The sequence below is a fragment of the Balaenoptera ricei genome, chromosome 9 (assembly GCF_028023285.1).
Source record: "Balaenoptera ricei isolate mBalRic1 chromosome 9, mBalRic1.hap2, whole genome shotgun sequence".
Classification (NCBI taxonomy): Eukaryota; Metazoa; Chordata; class Mammalia; order Artiodactyla; family Balaenopteridae; genus Balaenoptera; species Balaenoptera ricei.
In genome coordinates this window covers 663,154-681,986 of record NC_082647.1, presented here as the reverse complement: position 1 = coordinate 681,986, position 18,833 = coordinate 663,154, and the positions used below count along the sequence as shown (strand labels likewise).

At 55.8% G+C, this 18,833-nt stretch overlaps 1 protein-coding gene across 1 annotated transcript in view; it reads right to left on the bottom strand.

Moving 5' to 3' along the window:
- PTPRN2 (protein tyrosine phosphatase receptor type N2) overlaps positions 1-18,833 on the bottom strand; it is a 697,051-nt gene that overhangs the window by 530,785 nt on the left and 147,433 nt on the right. Inside the window, 1 exon segment of the mRNA XM_059932932.1 lies at positions 5,216-5,329. Within this exon segment, the coding sequence (XP_059788915.1) occupies positions 5,216-5,329 (114 nt within the window).

Genomic DNA, 18,833 nt, shown 5'->3' with positions numbered 1-18,833 from the left:
ATATACAATGGAATACTACTCAGCCATAAAAAGGAACGAAATTGAGTCATTTGTTGAGACGTGGATGGATCTAGAGACTGTCATACAGAGTGAAGCAAGTCAGAAAGAGAAAAACAAATATCATATATTAACGCATGTACGTGGAACTAGAAAAATGGTACAGATGAACCAGTTTGCAGGGCAAAAGTTGAGACACAGAAGTAGAGAACAAACGTATGGACAGCACGGAGAGAAAGCCACAGGGGGGTGGGGATGGTGGTGTGATGAACTTGGAGATTGGGATTGACATGTATACACTGATGTGTATAAAATTGATGACTAATAAGAACCTGCTGTATAAAAAAATTAATAAAATTAAAAAATTAAAAAAAAACAACTAATACTAAACTTTCTTTGGGTTATTTGTATGGAAATATGTTAATATAAATGTTTCAGGCATTACATGAAATTCCTAAAAATCTTAAAAAAAAAAAAAATTTAATACACGAGAGAACAGTGTGTCCACCCATGAAACACTGCTGCCTGCAGGAGACAAGGATAGTGAATAAAAGTGAACATATTCTGCTCCTTGATGTATGTATTTACGCTGAAGAAGCAAGTTGCACAATTAAACCCCATTTTCCCTTCCTTCGTCAAGAGGAAGGCCCTGCAAGCTGCCGTCTGTCACTGAGACCAGACCCTTGTCTCTGAGGAGTGGCCGTGAGGAGGCCGAGCAATAGCAATAGCAACACGCAGCCGATTCTGCTGTGGACGCGGCCGCCGAGGCCACGAGACGGCACGGAGGTTGGATCCTGTGATTTTCCACACGAGAGGGCGAAAACATGAGTCCCAGGCGTCAGACTCTCCAGCTGGATGATGATTTTCCCCAGGATCCATCATTACGCCCCATAACATCTGCAGACCTGACCTCCAGAAACTGACCCTCACACCCAAGGACGATGGGCAGTTTGGAGGGGAGTCTACCCGTAAGGCCTGGGGCCGCCACCTCCAGCCTGCTGGCCACGGGGGGAGAGGCAGAGAAGGAGTCCCGCCATCAGCCGCCCGGGGAGGGGGGAGGGGAGCACGGAGAGCTGCAGCATTAGCCGGCGGAGGGGCCCAGGGAGAAACACAGAATCATGTCCAGAAAGTACTAGAACAAGCAGTTTAGGAGAGCCCAAATGCCCCCATGATGCTTCTTTTCAACCTAACCTATAAAACCTTATTTCACGCCTACACCTCCAGGCTCACTAGGGCAAGTCCTCCACTCCGCTAAGACAGAAGGAAATGCAACGTGCCACCAGGTACAAACTAATAGAGCGCAACGCCATGGGCCTGTCCCGTCACTCGGACGTGCCCTCTAGTGGCCCAGCAGCAAAGAGCCACCAGCAGCAGAAGCCAAAACACCATCCCCAACCAGGACCCCAGGCCCAAAAGAACTCCTCCTGCTTGTGTGCGAGTCGCCACAGGGCTCGCGAGAGACCGAGTGCAACCTGCTCAGGACTGGCCGGGGGAATTAGCTTAAAAACAGGGTGTTCCCGGGAGGGACTGAGCTGGGCTCAGGAAGGACAGGACTGCGGCGCCAGGCCCCAGCTGTCCTTCCCGCCTGTCCCCTTGCCTCGTGATCACAGAACCTCCAGACCGGCTCCCACAGGGCACAGCCGTGCTCGCCGGTCAGTGAGCCGACCTGTGTTATCATCGTCATCGTCACCAGCGTTCTAAGGAAAGAACTAGAACATATCCTCATCCCTTGGAAAATGGCTGTTTTTCCGGCATTTGAACTGATGCACAGAGCTAACCAACTTAGCAGAAACTTTGCAATAATTCCACTGGAAAAAAAATAGGTGGGTATGATCTGTGTGATAGCTCCATAAATTGGAAACAGAGTACCACATAAATAATATTTAACACTTGGAAATACTTACGTTTATAAAAGGGTTTAAAATATTTTACGTGATGTCAGCATTTGACCTTCACAACAGCCCTGTTTGATCATCCACATTTACCAGACAAAGAAACGGCCCCTCAAAGAGGTTTAGTAACTCCCCTCCCCTCCATACCCGCTGCCAGGAGGCAGGCAGGCAGTTAATCAAAAAACTAAACGTGCTCTCACCAAACGACCCAGCAATCACACTCCTTGGTATTTACCCAAAGGAGCTGAAAACTCATGTCCATACAACCCTGCACACAGACGTTTATAGCAGCTTATTCATAATTGCTAACACTTGGAAGCAACAAAGATGTCTTTCAGTAGGTCAACTGATAAATAAACTGGTCCACTCAGACAATGGAATATTATTTGGCGCTAAAAAGAAACAAGCTTTTCAAGCCATGAAAAGTCACGGAAGAAACTTCAAAGCATATTACTAAGTGAAAGAAGCCAATCTGTAAAGGTTACATACTGTATGATCCCAACTATATGACATTCTGGAAAAGGCAGTTAAAAGATGAGTGGCTGCCAAGGACTGGCGGGAGGGGAGGGACGAACAGGTGGGGCACAGAAGCTTTTTAGGGCAGTGAAACTACTCTGTGCAATCCCATAATGGTAGATGCATGACATTACACGTTGGTCAAAACCCGCAGAATGTACAAAACAAACAGCTAACCCTGATGTAAACTATGGATGTTAGTTGATAATAATGTATCAGTACTGACCCATCAGTTGCAGTCAATGTACTGCCCCAAAGCCAGATGTTGATAATCGAGAAAACCTTCTGAAGCGGGGGAGTATTATATGCAAACTCTCTACTTGTTCTGCTCAACCTTTCTGTAAATCTAAAACTGCTCAAAACAATGAAATCTATTAATTTAAAAACTTATTTTCCTCTATGTTTCACCTCCTCCATGAAGTGCTCTCTGTATGTCTCGAACTCCCTTCGAAATGATCTCACAGTCTGACCCCGTGAGATTGAACCGCGACACACACTGGATCCCCAGCTTCACGGCCTTTTGTCACAGTGCTGGGAACAGGCGCTGGGACACTGAACCCTCAAAACTGCTCCGCCCGGAGAAGCACCCCTTCCTCTCCTGAGGAAACTGGAATGCCCCCCAGGTGGTGGCCTTGCTGCCCTGCTGACCCTCCACCTCTCTGTGCATCTCATCCCACATCTGGACGGCAGTCCCAGCAGGCCCAGAGGGTGAGGCATGGCCACAGAGCGAGTGCAAAGCACGGGGAAGAACTGCATGATGTTGCCGATTTGTAGCAACAGAAACACACGCGGGGATGGACCTTCAGGATGCGAGGTCAAGGTGGAATGAACAGAAATTGGACCAGGCGGAGTTTATTGATATGGGCCCCTAAGCACAGATTCTCCAGCCAACGGCTCCAGCAGTCTCCACCGCTGGTTGACATAAATAGGGGCACAAGGTCCCTACTGAAGTGAAGCGGAAACACCAGAACTCCCTTTTTACGTGACAGAGCCATGTGCCCAAAGGCTTAGAGAGATCAGCACAATCGACCTGCCAATGACCCCAGGAGGGTCCAGAGGGCACGAGAAATGAGTTCATGGGTCCCAGCATCCTCGAAGGGCTCACGGTGATGGCCGCATGTGTCAGGAATACACTGGGAGCTGCTTCCATTCACCTGGGAGCCCTGAGTGCACCAGGATGATGGGGCCTTGGGGAGGCAGGGGCCAAGTGGGGGCACTTAAGGGCCAAAGAGAAGGGGGTGTGGTCACCACAGAGCACTGATCAGAGGAAAGTGGCCCATGAGGCCTGGGGCAGTGGTTAGTCGCTGGCAGTGTTCCCAGAGCTGGACGAGATGGGCCTTCCACCAGTGTCCAGGGACCTGCACCAGCAGGAAAGTTCTACATCCACTGAATCGCCAAACCAGTCACAGCCCCTCCACCAGTTTCCTCACTTGGAAACTCCATGCCACAGACCAGAGCCCCTTGAAGGATGGGTGGGAGCAGGCCCCCTGGAGGAAAGACTCTGCTACACGAGCCAGACGCTCATCCTGTTCATCTCCCCCAGCCCCCAAAAGGGACCTGTAGCCTTCTACCGGGGCAGCTGTGCACTGAGGAAAAGGACGTCAGCAGACGCTTCAGTGACCGCTGGACACTGGCTCAACTGACAGTAACACCGGAAGACCCAAAACATCACCAAGGCCCGCCAGGCACAGAGGGGCTTACGGGGCAGGTGAGCAAACCAGTCCTGTGGTTACTCCCCGGCTCTGGAATGCACACACTCAGCAGCTGCCAGAATCCCCACCCTGTTCCCTGACCTGCGGAGTGAGGGTATCACGTGGGAAAGGCACTCAAAGTACCTCCACTTAAGACCACCACATGCTGCAGTTTCCACTTACGACATCATAGGCCAAAAGCAACATCCCATCCCCGGAGGGACTGTAGAGGTTTGTGCGGCCACCAAGGAGGGTGAGGAATCCCACGCCCGTCTGTGGACGGCGGTGTGTCCTGGAGGACAGTGGTGGGTTCCACGAAGGGACCGGCACGGGGCCGACCGCTGCCGCCGCCATGCGTCTTTTCTGCCAGAGCGAGTGGCACAGCCCACGGCACGTGCTCCCCCGCCCGCGGCAGCGGCCATCAGAGGAAGCCCGCTCTCAGGGGCCGGGCCAGCCACACCGCCACGTGTCAGCGCTCCAGCCCTCGGCGCCGTCCAGGACTCTGGGGCCCTGATCGCCTTTCCTCTCACGGGACTCGTGCAGGGGACACTGGGACACTGGGGACACTGTGGACAGGAGGCAGCCACGGTCCCACGTGCCCGGGTGAGACGCCTGGAGGGTCCACGCTCGGAGGGTCCACGGCGGACCCGATGCCGCAGGAGCCTGGGAAGGCCGCGGCGGGTGAATCACAGGGCAGGCCCTCAGGGTGCATCCTCTGCAGAAAACGCCTCTCCCTGAGGAAGCTGCCCCTGGCCTGCTCCGGGCCTCATTCAAGGCTGCATGCTTGACCGTGGGCCACCGAGCAGCCAGGCGGCTGGGCTGGGACACTAGGAAGGGGCTCCGGCGGCGCGGCCGTCCTGTAACAACACACACGGCCACCCCTCCACCCTCACTGGCCGGCAGCGCCGGCCACGGCTGCCGGGACCACCTCGAACCCAGGAGGGCCCCAGGCCGCCTGCCCCCTGCCCATCACACGCTGGCTGGCTCGGCCCTTTCCTAACTCCTCACCACCTAAGAGGCCGAGGGTTTTTAAAAAGAGGCAACATGTCTGCTGAGCGCTTGGCGCGTGGTGGCCGCTGGCCCAGCACCAGGACGCGGATTGGGCCCCGGCCTGCGTACCTGTGCGGGAGAGCGCCCGCAGGGTGGCCGTCAGGTGCTGCAGGACCCCTGGCGACACTTCGTAGTGGTGCACGTCTACGGCTGGGAACTCCTGACACCGTCCAAACACTCCGTCTGCAACAAAGGGAGGCAGGTCAGGTAAGAGAGGAGACAGACGGACGGCCAGGAAGCCCTGGCCACGCCCCGCGGCAAGGCTCGGAGGAGCTGCCAGGATCGGAAGCGCCTGCAAAGTGACCGTGTTTGTAGTGAAAAGCAGGGCATCGTGGAAGCCACAGGTGCAAAGGCTGGGTCCAGCCTAGCCTGGGTTTTCAGTCTACTTTCCAGCCCTCCCTGCCCAGCCCCCGCCTTTTTGCCATTTGCCACCGGAGACTTTCACACTTTTGATGTGAAGCTTTGCTCCTGACTGTCCAGTGACCAAAAGGTCAATAGTATTCAGGGCCGGTCTTCCAGATGAGAAACAGGACGCCTAGGAACGTAAGTGCCAGGTTCCGGAGGCGCTGGTGGCGGGGGCCACGGAGCCCCGGCAGGGCTGGCTTCCGGGGGGCCGCGCGAGAACGTGGTGAAGAAGGGGGGCTGCAGGGACGGTGAGATCTTCATGGGGACCCATTATCCTGCTCTGTCCTACTTGTCTGAAATGACAGGCTCTGCTCATCTACATCTTTTCAAACCGCACCTTCTAATTAATTTAGACCCTAATTAGTCCTTATTCAGAGAATTGTTCACTTTGAGACAAGCTTCTTATGGGGGTTCAAACATTCAAATCACCGCCTTGGGTACAAAAGGCTAATTCAGGACCCAGGGCCTCACCCAGGGTGGCATCGACAGCGTCAGGCTGGGCGCAGGGGGAAAGCGCCTCCATTGTTCACTGCCTTTCAAATGCAACCAGTTTAATTAGCAGAAGCACATTTGCCCAGCACCAGGCTGATCGGTAATTGCTGCTCGGATATTCCACATGTGCTTAAGACAGAGGGCCCCGCGTGAGCAGCAGAGAATCATCGTAAGTGTCCTCTCGCAGGCACCTCCTGGATTTCTGTGGGCCTCTGCAAAGCCCAGGGAATCCGGGAGGCGACCTGCCGGGCCGCTGGGAGCAGGCAGACGACGGCCACGTGAGAAGTTCAACCTTCAGCCCCTGCCCCCCCCCCCCTCCCCCAGTGAGCGCCGCTGAAATTACCCCAACTGCCACCAGTGATCCGGGGACAGCTGTCTCCGAGGGAGGGTCTCCTCCCCACTGCCACCCCCCAGCAAGAGGGACGGTCTGTTCGGCTGCAACACAGACGATAAGTGTCCCTGTTCTCTGACTCTGTTTCATGCAAAGAACTCCATGCCACTGGGTGGCGTGCTTGGGGTGTGGGGCAAGGAGAGAAAAGTGAGAACTCTTCAGAATACACCCGGAACTTGCATTTCCCTCTTCAAATGGAAATATCTTGAAACCAGGGAATGGAAGGAGCATTAAGACGGTCCAACCCAACGTTTTAAAGATGAGAAAACCGAGGCTGGAGTGTAGGGACCTCGGCCTCGGGGAGGGACCAGGAGCTGCGCTGAGTGGCAGGCAGAGACATCAGGTCCGTGTCAGCGACCAGCTAAACGCCTGCAGGTAACCCCGCTTCCGGGGCGCGTCTGAGAAGCACCTCCCGCAGGGAACACCCCATCACGCAGGTGGTCACAGAGGAAAAGGGGCAAAGGCATTTCCTCTCTGTTTTGGAGCTTTCCAAGTAAATTATTTCCCTTCTGAAGTGTAATGGCATCACTCTTTAAATTTGGTTTGTGGTGTACAACGTTGTAGAGATATTCTAAGAAAAATATTCATTAGATTTTCTTGAAACCTTTCTTTTAAACATATATTTAGACTATAGATAACATAATACATAATATTGTTTGTGCTTTCAGAATTCGTTTTAGCTAATAATTTAATTGTTTGGGTTGTTTGAAAGCTAACCCTGGATGCTCTTTGCCCCTAGACTCTAGCCAGGCTGATGAGGTAGAGACACTGTCCCCAGTAGCTTTTTTTAATTCATAAACTTTAGTTTTCAGAGCAGTGTTGGGTTCACAGCAAAACTAAGAGGAAGGTACGCAGATTCCCCAATAAACCTCCTGCCCTCATGCATGCACAGCCTCTCCATTATCAACATTCCCACCAAATGGTACATTTGTTACAGTTGACGAACCTACATCAACATGCCATCATCATACGGAACCCATAGTTCATGTTAGGGTCCACTCTTGGTGCTGTACTTCTATGGGCTTGAACAGATGTATAATGACATGTGTCCACTATCACAGTGTCATACACAGTATTCTCACTGCCCTAGAATTCTTCTGTGCTCCACCTGTTCCTCCCTCCCTCCTCCCTGACGCCAGCAACCAGTGATGTTTTTCACTGTCTCCATAAATTTGCCTTGTCCAGAATGTCATATGGTTGGAATCATACAGAATACAGCCTGCTCAGACTGGCTTCCTTCACTCAGTCATATTCATTTAAGGTTCCTCCATGTCTTTTTGAGGCTCGACAGCCATTTCTTATTAACACTGAATACTATTCCATTGCCGGAGGCACCACCGTTTATTTACCCATTCACCTACCAAAGGACATCTTGGTTACTTCCAGGTTTGGGCGGTTATGAATAAAGCTGCTATAAACATCCATGTGCAGGTTTTTGTGTGGACATGTTTTCAGCTCCTCTGGGTAAATGCCAAGGAGCACAGTTGCTGGACCCTATGGTAAGAGTCTGTTTAGTTCTGTAATTAACCACCAAACTTTCGTCCCCAGGGGCTGCCCCACTTTGCGTTCCCACCAGAAGCGAGGGTTCCTGTTGCTCCACATCCTCGTCAGCATTTGGTGCTGTCAGCGTCTGGATTTGGGCTGTTCTAGTAGGTGTACTGTGCTCGTTACTGTTTTACCCCATGCATTTTTCAACAACGTCATTCATCTTTACCACCATATTTAAAGGACACCAAGGTATAAGTATATGTGCATGTGTGTGCTATGTACTGTGTCTACATATATGTGTGTGTTTTCATGCACGTATGTGTATATGCCTGCAAATGTGTGTAGGCATATGTAGATGTGTGTTGTGTATATGTATGTGAATGTGTATGTGTACATGTATTGTGTATGTATATGTGTCTACCTCCACGTGTGTATGGGTGTATACGTGTCTACTGTGTACGTACATGTTTATGTGTATAATGTGTGTGCATTGGTGTCCACATGTATATGTGTATAGATACACAGCCTCTAACATTTGTTTAACTGTCGAACTCACCACAAGAACAAGGAAGCTGGTCTTCCAACCTCTAAACTCATCCCAGAAACAGATGTTTCTAATACCTCTGTCCCAGAAAACTGGTTCCCTCACTTATTCCTCAACAAACAACTTCACTACTTTTTTCTCTGCTTCCGCTGGAGGACGGCGTACACTCTCATCGGCACACCTCTGAGCATGTCCGGTCCCGTGTCCACAGCGAGTTTGTGAGGCCCCTACCCTCTCCAATGAGCAGACTCGTCCCCACGCACACTGCTCTGTGCTGCCCCCTGACCCCTGGACACGGCCCTGCCCTAACGTCCCGCTGGACCAACAGGCAGAACAGCCGTGGGACGTGCACGCGGGGCAAAGATGGACAAAACAGCTCTGCTCTCAGGGGCTTGCAGCTCACAGGGCAGATGGCCACACAGCACTAAGTACACGCAAATTATTCACCTCTAACTGTGATGTGGGCCACAGTGGACAGGCTACGAGGACAGCACGAACAAGGGACACCAGCCCCGTGCCACAGGCAGAGGCCCCAGAGGAGCGGCATCTAAGGAACGGGCTGGCCCGCCCGGGGCTGGCAAGGACCTGCAGGCTGGGGAGCTGGACCTGCAGAGGGAGGGAAGCGCCTGGTCACCGGGGCTCCGGGACCAAGAGGGACAGAGCTCCAAGGCTGGAGCAAGGCGGGCAGGTAAGGCAGACATGAGGGCGTGGGGAGGGCTTGGCCTTCCTCCGGGAGCTGCAGGAGGCTGCCAGGGCCTTGCAGGCAGGGGCCGCTTTCTGCCAGGAGCCACGGGGCTGAAGGGAGCTGCCCGTGCAGAGGGGGTGGCTCGGCGAGGGCGGTGGAGATGGAAGAACTAGACAGATCCGTAGCCTTTTCGGAGGTGAGCCCGCAGGACATCGGTGCTGCCCAGCTACAGGGTGGTCCCACCCCCGTGCCTGTGTCCCAGAGAGGCTCTGGGCTCAAGGGGATATTCTGAGAGGCGGCTCACAGAACGTGTGTTTCTCCAAAGCAGTAACAAAGCCCTCTGAGGCTGGCTGGCGGAGGTGGGGAAACAGCGGCTGCCTCCTGACGGCCACTGGCCCCAAGCACTGCCCACGGGCCTCCAGGGGAGCGAGGCTGCGTCCTTCCAGGGGGACGTCACCCCCCAGACCTCTGTGGGAGGTGACCACAGCAACCACAGATGCAGGCAAGGACTTGAACTTCCCAAACTTGGGGAACTCAGCGGAATTCCGAAGCTGTCCCCACATCCCCCATTTATTCTGCAGAGCATAAGACTGATCGCCACTGCCTCTGGGGACCAGAGATTGGATGGGTCTAAAGATTGGAATGGGAGGGATGTCTGAGGCCCTGAGAAAGCAGACGGCCATCTCCCAGCCAACCAAGCACCACAGACCAGAAGTTCTGGGAGCAAAGGCTCTGTTTAGAGACAATCTGATTATCAGTCACCTAGAACTGGGAGGCTGATTTCTTCCACTGGAAAGGGAAAACATTAACAATTTTTTGGTTGGATTTTGGGAAGAATGTGAAAAAACTGCTTGTTTATCTTGTCTGTTGTTCATCTGTTTTAACCAGCCCTCCTCGGAGCACTGTTTCCACAGGCAAAAGTCACTTTGACTCATAATCATCACTGTCTCCTCAACACCTGTACAGGCCCATCCCAAGGCCCTCCTCCTGGACCAGCTTTCCAGATCACTTCCCCCTGAGAGTGTGGGACTGCGTGTGTCGCCAGCCTCACCACCACATGCGTGTGCACACACATGCACTCACATCTCCATGTCGACAAGACCCCCCTCACCCCCCAACCCTTGAGCACCAACATACGTCTCTGGTCCAGGAGTGCCCGAGCTCCTAGAAGGCAGGCGTCACAGCTCCTGCCTCTTAAACCTCGCAAGCATCTGACACTGCACTCTGCAGCCACTGTGGATTAAATAAATATCTGTATCTGATTAACTGGTGTTTTTCCCTTTGCCTGTAATAAAACAGAGATGCCCAGAGAAATGTATAACACCATTAGCTAGAACCTTAATTTGCTGTAATCTCACGTAGATTTAGAAGTCTTCAACTCCCAGCAGATGACCTGGCTGGATTAAGGACCCAAATCACTGAGGCAAAACAGAGGGGGGTCACGGTGGGGACAGCAAACGAGGAGCACGTGTCCCCATATTTTCTCAGCCAACACTACGCCTCCTCCCCTCTCATGCTCTCGGGCTCAGGTGCTGGCTCTCCCCGAGCACATCCATTTCCCAGCCTCACACATGGAGAAGGCGGTCCTAGTGGACCTCTGCTTGGGGGAGGGACACCTGGAGATGCTGAGCCTTCACCCTCAAGATGCTGTGGCTTTCAGGGACTGCTGCGTGCTGGGTGTCTCAGAGAACGACCCAGAGCCATCACGTCAGGCCAGCGGGCAGCCACGGGCTGGAACAAGTCGGTTTAGGCTCCCCCTGAGACAACTGTTTTTGCTACGTGTCCCTTCAGTGATGTGCCTCAGGCTTGCGTTAAAGGACCTTCTAAGAAAAAAGCCTATGGAACCTAATCATGCACCTGAGAACAGTCACCCCCGGTTTCACTGCCATCTTTATCCTGAGACCATGGGAGGACCCCCCCCCCCCAGACCCCAGCGCTGGGAAGGACTGCCTTCCACCTTCCAGGACCCTCTCTGCCTGGGCCCACCAGGCAGCTCCTGTCAGGTTACCAACCTTTCTCAGTTGTGCAGGCTTTGGTGCTGTTCATTTCAGTGAAGTAAATATTTTCTTTGCTCCCATAATATACCATCCTCTTTCCTCCTTTTCTAAGGTCTTTGCCTGTTTTTGTTTGTTATATGTCTTTTTTACATTTCTTCATTACCTCTTTCGGAAGAGATCATAGGACGGGGGATTATTAAAGACGATGTCATCACCTAACCTCGACTCTCAAAGTGGGCTAATTAGCTGAGGGCACATTTACAAATTATTGCAATGCACACAGCTGCTCAGTAATTGTGTGAATAGTTTATGCACGTACATAACACACATGTGTAAACGTATCATCTTGGTTCCCTGGAAACCTCAAAATCCATGTTCCTGATTCTGGAGCAAGAAGAGCTAGGCAGCAAAGGTGCCACAATTATAAAGTCTTTGAAAATGAGGGGGCACCAGAGGTGGCTTTAAAATAATTACGGGGCCGGTGAGAGACATCATATGAATCATCTGCGTGAGAATTCCTTGTGAGGGAAGAACAGGCAGCGTCCTCCCCTCGCAAGGAAGGCCACGAGGCCTGCGTGGGCACCAGCCTTGCTCCTTTCTACAACCACAGGTGATCGCATGCTGTGGCATCCTGCAGGTCCTCAAAGCACTGTATACAGTAGGCACCAAACTCACGTTCATGCCCCTCGTGAGGGGACCCGCCGTGGGATGAGAGGAACAACAGAAATCTTCTGTCTACGGCAGCCCAGGGCAAGGCAGGCAGGCACAGCAGGCGAGGCCACGGGGCCTCCCAGGCCTTTGGAATTGAACCCTGGCTCAGAAATGGCGGGGCTGGGCTTCCCTGGTGGCGCAGTGGTTGAGAATCTGCCTGCTAATGCAGGGGACACGGGTTCGGGCCCTGGTCTGGGAGGATCCCACATGCCACGGAGCGGCTGGGCCCGTGGGCCACAACTACTGAGCCTGCGCATCTGGAGCCTGTGCCCCGCAACGGGAGGGGCCGCGATGGTGAGGGGCCCGCGCACCGCGATGAAGAGCGGTCCCCGCACCGCGATGAGGGGTGGCCCCCACTTGCCGCAACTGGAGAAAGCCCTCGCACGAACCGAAGACCCAGCACAGCCAAAAATAAATTAAAAAAAAAAAAAAAAAAAAAAAAAAAAAAGAAATGGCGGGGCTCCGGCGGCGCCTGCAGGGGACCCGGCCACGCCCGGCCCGCCCACGCGGAGCCGCCCGTCACACTTGGTAAGACGGCCTGCTTGTCCCCCCTCCCAGCGGGAAGGTGGCAGGAAGGACAAAGCAGCAACAGTGACCCTCACGGCCCCGCCCCGCATGCAGCGCCGGGTCCTCGGCAGCCGCGGCCGCAGCTCTGCCGCTCAGGCCGGGGACGCCCCGCCGGACCCGCGCCAGCCACTGGGACTAGGAGGGAGGCGGGCGAGCAAGACACACACACGCCTGTGCACGCACACAAGCTGACACGCTCACGACTGAATGCACGCAGGCGCACTCACACCGCCACACGTGTGCACATAGTCGCGCAAGCTTCGCGCGCTCTCGCTGTGCACACGCGGAAGAGCAGCTGGGAGCCTTCCCACGCCGACCCTGTGCCGTGTCCCCCGCCTCGTCCCCGCGGAGCCCTCCCAGGGCGGGGCGCACACGCACGAGCCTCACCTTCCCCGCGCTCGGGCTCCACCTCGGCCGGCCTGGGGCCTCGGCCCCGGGCTACACGGACGCATGCGCGCCTCCCTGTGCGGGGCCCTGCGGGAGACCCCGTGGGCGCTCAGAGCGCATGCTCAGCCCGACGGGCCGACGGCACCTGTCCCTCCCCTCTGGATCGGAGGCGGCCCTCACGCCCGGCGGGACAGCTGTCACCACAGAGGAAGTGCCAAGCACAGGCCACAGCAAGGGCGCCACCGCAGAGGCATCCCTGCCCCCTCAGCACCCAGCCCGCGGCCCGTTAATCAGGCCTCAGGCGCGCACACCCCCTCGCCCCTGGAGAAGCAAAGCCCGGGTCTGCAGCCCCCGTCTGCGGAGTCCACCGCCAGGCACAGTCGTCTCCCCGGCTACAGACAGCCGCCTGCACCAGGCTCGCAGGCCAGCCCGGGGAGCCCCGGGCTCCAGTGCCCTGATGTTCCAGGCTGGAGCGCCCTTTCATTCTTTCCTGAGTCCCCTTCTGGGACCCCTCGGAACCCCAGGCTTTTCCCCACCCACCCCTCCCGGTGGAAGCTGCCCTGCAAGGAAGCCTGGGCCTCCCCGCCGTGCTGCCCGGGGCTCCCTTGATCCCCCAGGACGTCTTACACCACCGCCGCATAGGCAGGAACCCACTGCTCTCTCAGAGCCCCAGGGTGCAGCAGCAAGGAAAAGGCCCTCCCCAGATATTTTTGGAGAAGAGAAAAGTAACAGCAGCCCGGAACCACTACCCAGTTGAAAAGAATTCTCCAGAGAAGAGAAAAAACTTTTCTTTGAATTGATAAAATATCCTCCACATACATTTCTGCAACGAAGCTATAAAACTGTTTCTATTCTCGGGGAACACAATTCCAGGCTCCTGTGATGGGGCAGCGTGTGCACGGCGGCCAGGGACCGACAGAGGCCTGAGCTGTCCTGAGTTGCCCACTGGCCTCAGGCCCCCGGGCTCAGGAGGTGGTGATACCCCACCACCCCTTCTGTAAATGTCAGTGGTCCACTTCCCCACCCCGCAAAGTGGAATGAGGTCCGGGAAGGTAAACTTGGTACTGAGCCCCAGGCCAAGGGGCCGGGCTGGGGGTCAGGGCACAGCCAAGCAGAGGTCAGGCCCGCCCACGTGGGGAGAGTGTGAAGACAGCAAAGAACAGAGCCTGCTCCCGTCCAAGCGCTTTCCTGAGCATTCTACTTGTAATAACTCGTCGAGTCCCAGCCATACTCCCAGGAACGTGCTGCACGTGGGCCCCATCAGCCCACTTCACACAGGGGGTCGGGAGTCACCCAAAGTCACAGCCACAGCTCCCACCGTAAGGCCCGCGGGTCCAGCCAGGATCCCCCAAATGCCCTCCCTGCGCTGTCTGGCATCAGCAGAGCACAAGCCTCCTTTCAGAACGGGATCCCGGCTTTTGACATAGAAAACGCGGTCGTCATAGTTACGCTGCAGTGATGGAGTGTCTTGTTCTCTAAAATCCCTGTGGTTCCGTATATGTCAACTCTCAAAATAAGAGTGAACGTTTACAGACGGTTACGGAGTGCCAGGCCCCATTCTGACACACTCGACCCGGTTAATCCTATGACAGTCCTCAGTGGTCTAAGCTATCACGGTCCCCTTTCTCTGTCGGGAAAACTAGGGCCCAGAGAGGTTGAGCGACTTGCCGCAGGTCACACAGGAAGTGGCAGGCTGGCTCCAGCGCCCGTGCTCTTTACTACCATCACACCAGCTGCTCTCACAAGGAGCACCCAGCCAGGGCGTGGGGAGCAGGGCCAGCTGCTTCAGATTCGGGCAGCTCAAGGACCCTCGCCATCGTTATTGCCCAAGCCCACATCCAGGACGGAAGGAGAAGAGGCTGGCCAGCACGTGGCTCCTATAGCCAGTGGGCACCAGCGACAGCTCTCTGTGGACTCCGCACCTTGGCCAAGTCGCCCCCGGCCACAGGAAGCGTCCACGGCCTTCTGGAGGTCGCTCCCCACCCCTGCACGTGGCCATCCTGGAGGCGGCACCTCCCACCCACTGGGGTGAGGCGAGCGAGGGCAGCTCCACCGTGGTGACCGCCGAGACGCGGGGTTACTGAGGCACCTGGGGCTCCCCCGATTGAAACAGGGACCCACAGACCGGTGCTGCCCCGAGACCTGCGGTCAGCCCTGCCACGCCGGCGCTCCCAGCTCAGCTCCAGGCTGAGGGCTGGATGAGGCCGGGACATCCTCACTGCTCAGCTGCTTCCATGTTTCCCAAGGAAACAAAATCAAAGGCAAAGCATCGGGCAGTCGCCGTGACTCATGCACGTGCTCAGCGTCTGACAGAACGGAGAACTCGAAGGAACCCGGATCTTAAGAAACTAACCACCTAGGTAAAGTATCAAGACAAATACGATTTTTCTTCAAAAAGCAAACAATCTACACAACTAGTCCCTGTGCAGTGTTGCTGGGACTGTACAGAGGTGCAGCCGCGGCGGAAAGTACGGAAGTCCCTCAAAACCTTAAATGTAGAATTACTACACGGCTCAGCAGGCCCGCTTCTGGAGGGCTCCCGGACACACACGGGGAGGCGAGGCCTGGGAGAGCCCCCAGTCAGCCGGGCAACGCTTCTCCGGAGGCTTCGCTTGGGCGCTGGCGCCCTGGCCCCTCCTCCCAGCGAGACCCTGGGATGAGAGACGCCTGTCAGCTGCTGACCGAACCGCCCCCAGGCGTGAACTGTGCAACCTCGTGCTGAGGCAACCAGATCCCATCAGAACCAGCTTCCAGGACCCACGTGGATCCCATTAAACAAAACCAAAGCTAACTTTTGGGGACCCCGGGGGGCATCGCACTTTTCCGGGGGGAACGGCCTCAGGAACGCACTGGGGAGGTGGGAGAGGGCAGAGCCAGCAGCCTGGTGGGCGCCACAGGCCAGCGGGGGCCCTGCCGCCCCCCCCCACCCCAGAGCTGCCCCCGCACAGCCGGATCCCGACGTGGCAGGCCGTCCGCGTGACCTGGAGGCCTTCCTCCGCGGTGATTTAGGCTCCGGCCGCACAGAGAGCCGAGGAGGGGGCGCACAGGCTCCCCAAACGCCGAGAGCCTCCTCCGCTGACCCCGCTGCCTCCCGGTGATCACGAGAACCAAGGCGGGGCCGGGTCTGTGCGAGGCCGCCACCCACGCCCGGCTGCAGCTAAACTCCTTAGGGACTTCCGGCCCCTGAAGACTGAAGTGTTTGGGGCGCCGGCACAGAAAGTTCTGGGCCTCAGGGCCGGCCGGTGGGAGCTGGCATCTGGGATCCTGAGCACAGCACTGACCGTCAAGGCCGAATCACACCTCAGCCTCCAAAGCGTAGCCCTTCCTGCAAAGAAAACCCAACTCGGCATCATGAAGGATGGCTTCCAGTTGCTGGAACCGGAGCGTCTAGGCGGGAGCAGTAACGGATTCGCAGCGGAGGCACCAAGCTTTCTGAGCTGCTTCCTCCCGCGCCCTGGCCTCTGCTCGCTCCCCACCGCGGCCAGACCCCGGCCTGGCCGCCTGCCCGATGCTCGGCCACAGCGCTGGGTCTCCGCACCTCAGCCCACAGACCGCACCCCGGGGTTCTGGAATACACAGGGGTTTTTAACCAGAGCTGAAGAGAGCAGTAGCGTGTACTGTATTCAGGCCCCTTCGTCCTACAGGCCGGAAGGCTGCAGTCCTGAGGGGCTGGGCGACCTGCCTGGGTCGCCGCCGTCCTTGCCCCCCGCTCACTGCCAGGACGTGCACCGCCTGCAGCCACCCTCACCCTTGGCCCTGGTCTGATGCTTCGGCGCCCGCGGTTTTCCGTCAGCAGGTGACAACAGAGTAAAATTTAAGGTCTGGGTGGAAAGACAACACACCGCTTTGGGCTAAGTCCTAAGAAGATCCTGGTCGGACGGCTTCCACGCTGCTGCGTATGACGTTGAAGCTGCAGTTCATGCTCGCTTCAGGCCTGAAGGGCTGCGTGTGCCTCATACCCGAGTTCTACTAAAGGGCGAGGAGACAACAGCAGGAAACAGGCTCCAGCCCCAGCTTTGCCGCCAGCCTGCTGTGCAACCCCGGGCACGAGACTTCCCTTCTCTGTGCCTCAGTCCCTAAAACACGGCAGCTGAATCAGACATTTCCCAAGCTCCACGCTGGTTCGAACGCTCTGGGCTTGCGTGAAAGCCCGTGGGGCACCGGGAGCCTCTGCACTGCAGCTGTTCTGAGGGCAGGAACTGCCCACCTTCACCCCTTCCGAGAGTGGCAGCCAGCCCCCGCCAGCACCTGCTCGCCCCTGCACTGGGCCCGTCTGTCCACTTGTGGCCGAACAGACAACTGAACAGAGGCGGCCGCCACGGCCAGAGACCCGCGCGGTGCTGCCCTCTAGCAGCCGGGGGGCCTCAGCCCGAGAGGTTCATCCCGGTCCCCAAAGCACACCGGGCTTTGCAGAGCTGCTCAGCCACGCCCACGATCCGGTGTCCACCACCTGGACGCCACGGGGATTGCTATCCGCACAGGCGGCCGCAGGGGACGAAGTCCAGAGGGCTCTAGGCGGAGAGGAGCGCCGCGCCTGTGGCCCCGGAGACCGTGGAGAAGAAGCCGGCTCCCGACGGGGGCAAGCCCGGCCCCTCGGCCGCTGCCCAGCTCCCAGGACCCAGCACTGACCAGCCTCCAGGCGTCTCATTCTCAGGACTGAGGTCACAGCCATTGAGCCTTAAGTCCAATCTTTTTTTATGGTGGAGAATTTTTTCACACTCTTTCACACACATACACCCATGCCAAATGTCTTCGTGGCTCTGTCTCTGTGACAGTTCAATAAATTATTAAAATCCTCACTGTTGGGATACAAGATAGCTAACGTAAAAGGTGGTCATTTTGCGCATAAGGACAGTAAAACCGGTTTGACTGCTGAATTGTTGATAAAACCCTCCTTGGATTCTGAGTCACTCGCCCCTCTTTGTTTCACCTCACATGTGAACGTTTATATTTTTTAGAAAACCACATCCAGCCTGTTGTTTTCCCCTTTTCTCCCACGTGCTGGGGACTCCAGGCAAATGGAAGACTCGGTGCAGCGGCCTGACCGCCGAGGGCAGCACGTCTGCTTCCCTCTGCTCCTCGGCTGGGATTTCCCATTTCAGCTCCAAATTCATCCGACTCACGCTACAGCTCTTTGCTGCTTCCTTACTTTTGTTGCTGTTGTCGTCAGAGGAAAGCAGAACATAATTAAAAGTCATGATAGTAAACTCCCAACTGAAAGGCGACCAGAATTCTAGCACAAACCCAGTGCTGGCCTGCAACACAGGCCCAAGGCATGCCTCCGAGTAAGTGAGTAAGAGGCCTGTCTCAACGCGCACCAGCCTCGCAGAGAAGAAAATGCAGAGATAGAGATGGAGCCTCACGTCTTCTCTAGGAGTCAGATATGTGGACAAGTGATAATGTAATAAAAAAGCTAAAGTACAATTTCTAATAGCCAAATTGTCTCTGCATTTTCTATGGGGAAGTTAGATGGACTGTCCCGGGGAGAGAATGTTTACGTAGACCAACCAAAACGCATCATGGTCACCCTCGAAATCGCTGCTGGGAAGCAGGAAGCACCTTCGGGGCGCAGCCTGGAGGAGCCCAGACACTGTGTGACTTCCGCCCTATGCTGAGCCTCTCTGGTCGTCAGGGGTTTGGGGTTTGAATTTTGTTGGTTTGTTTCTGAAAATAACAGAGAGGAACCAAATGATCTGAACCTCTCTTCCAATTCTAAAATTCCACGTTCTTTTACAAACAACCAGGAAATAAAAGCCAAGATTCAAGGGCAGAGGAGAGTGGAGTGGACGCGGGGCTTGTGTGCAGGAAGACAGCTCCCAGACGCCGGCAGGATCTCAACTACACTAAAGGGCATTTACTGGAAGAAAGACAATTAAAAGATAAAGAAGCAAACACCAAACCACTGACTGCGCCCGATTTGCAGGCCTCAGCTGCAAGCTCTTGGGTGGGGTGTCCCTGCCCCCAGGCGAGGGCCTGGCCCGGGCTGACACACCAGACAGGCTTTGGAGCTTCCGCGTGTT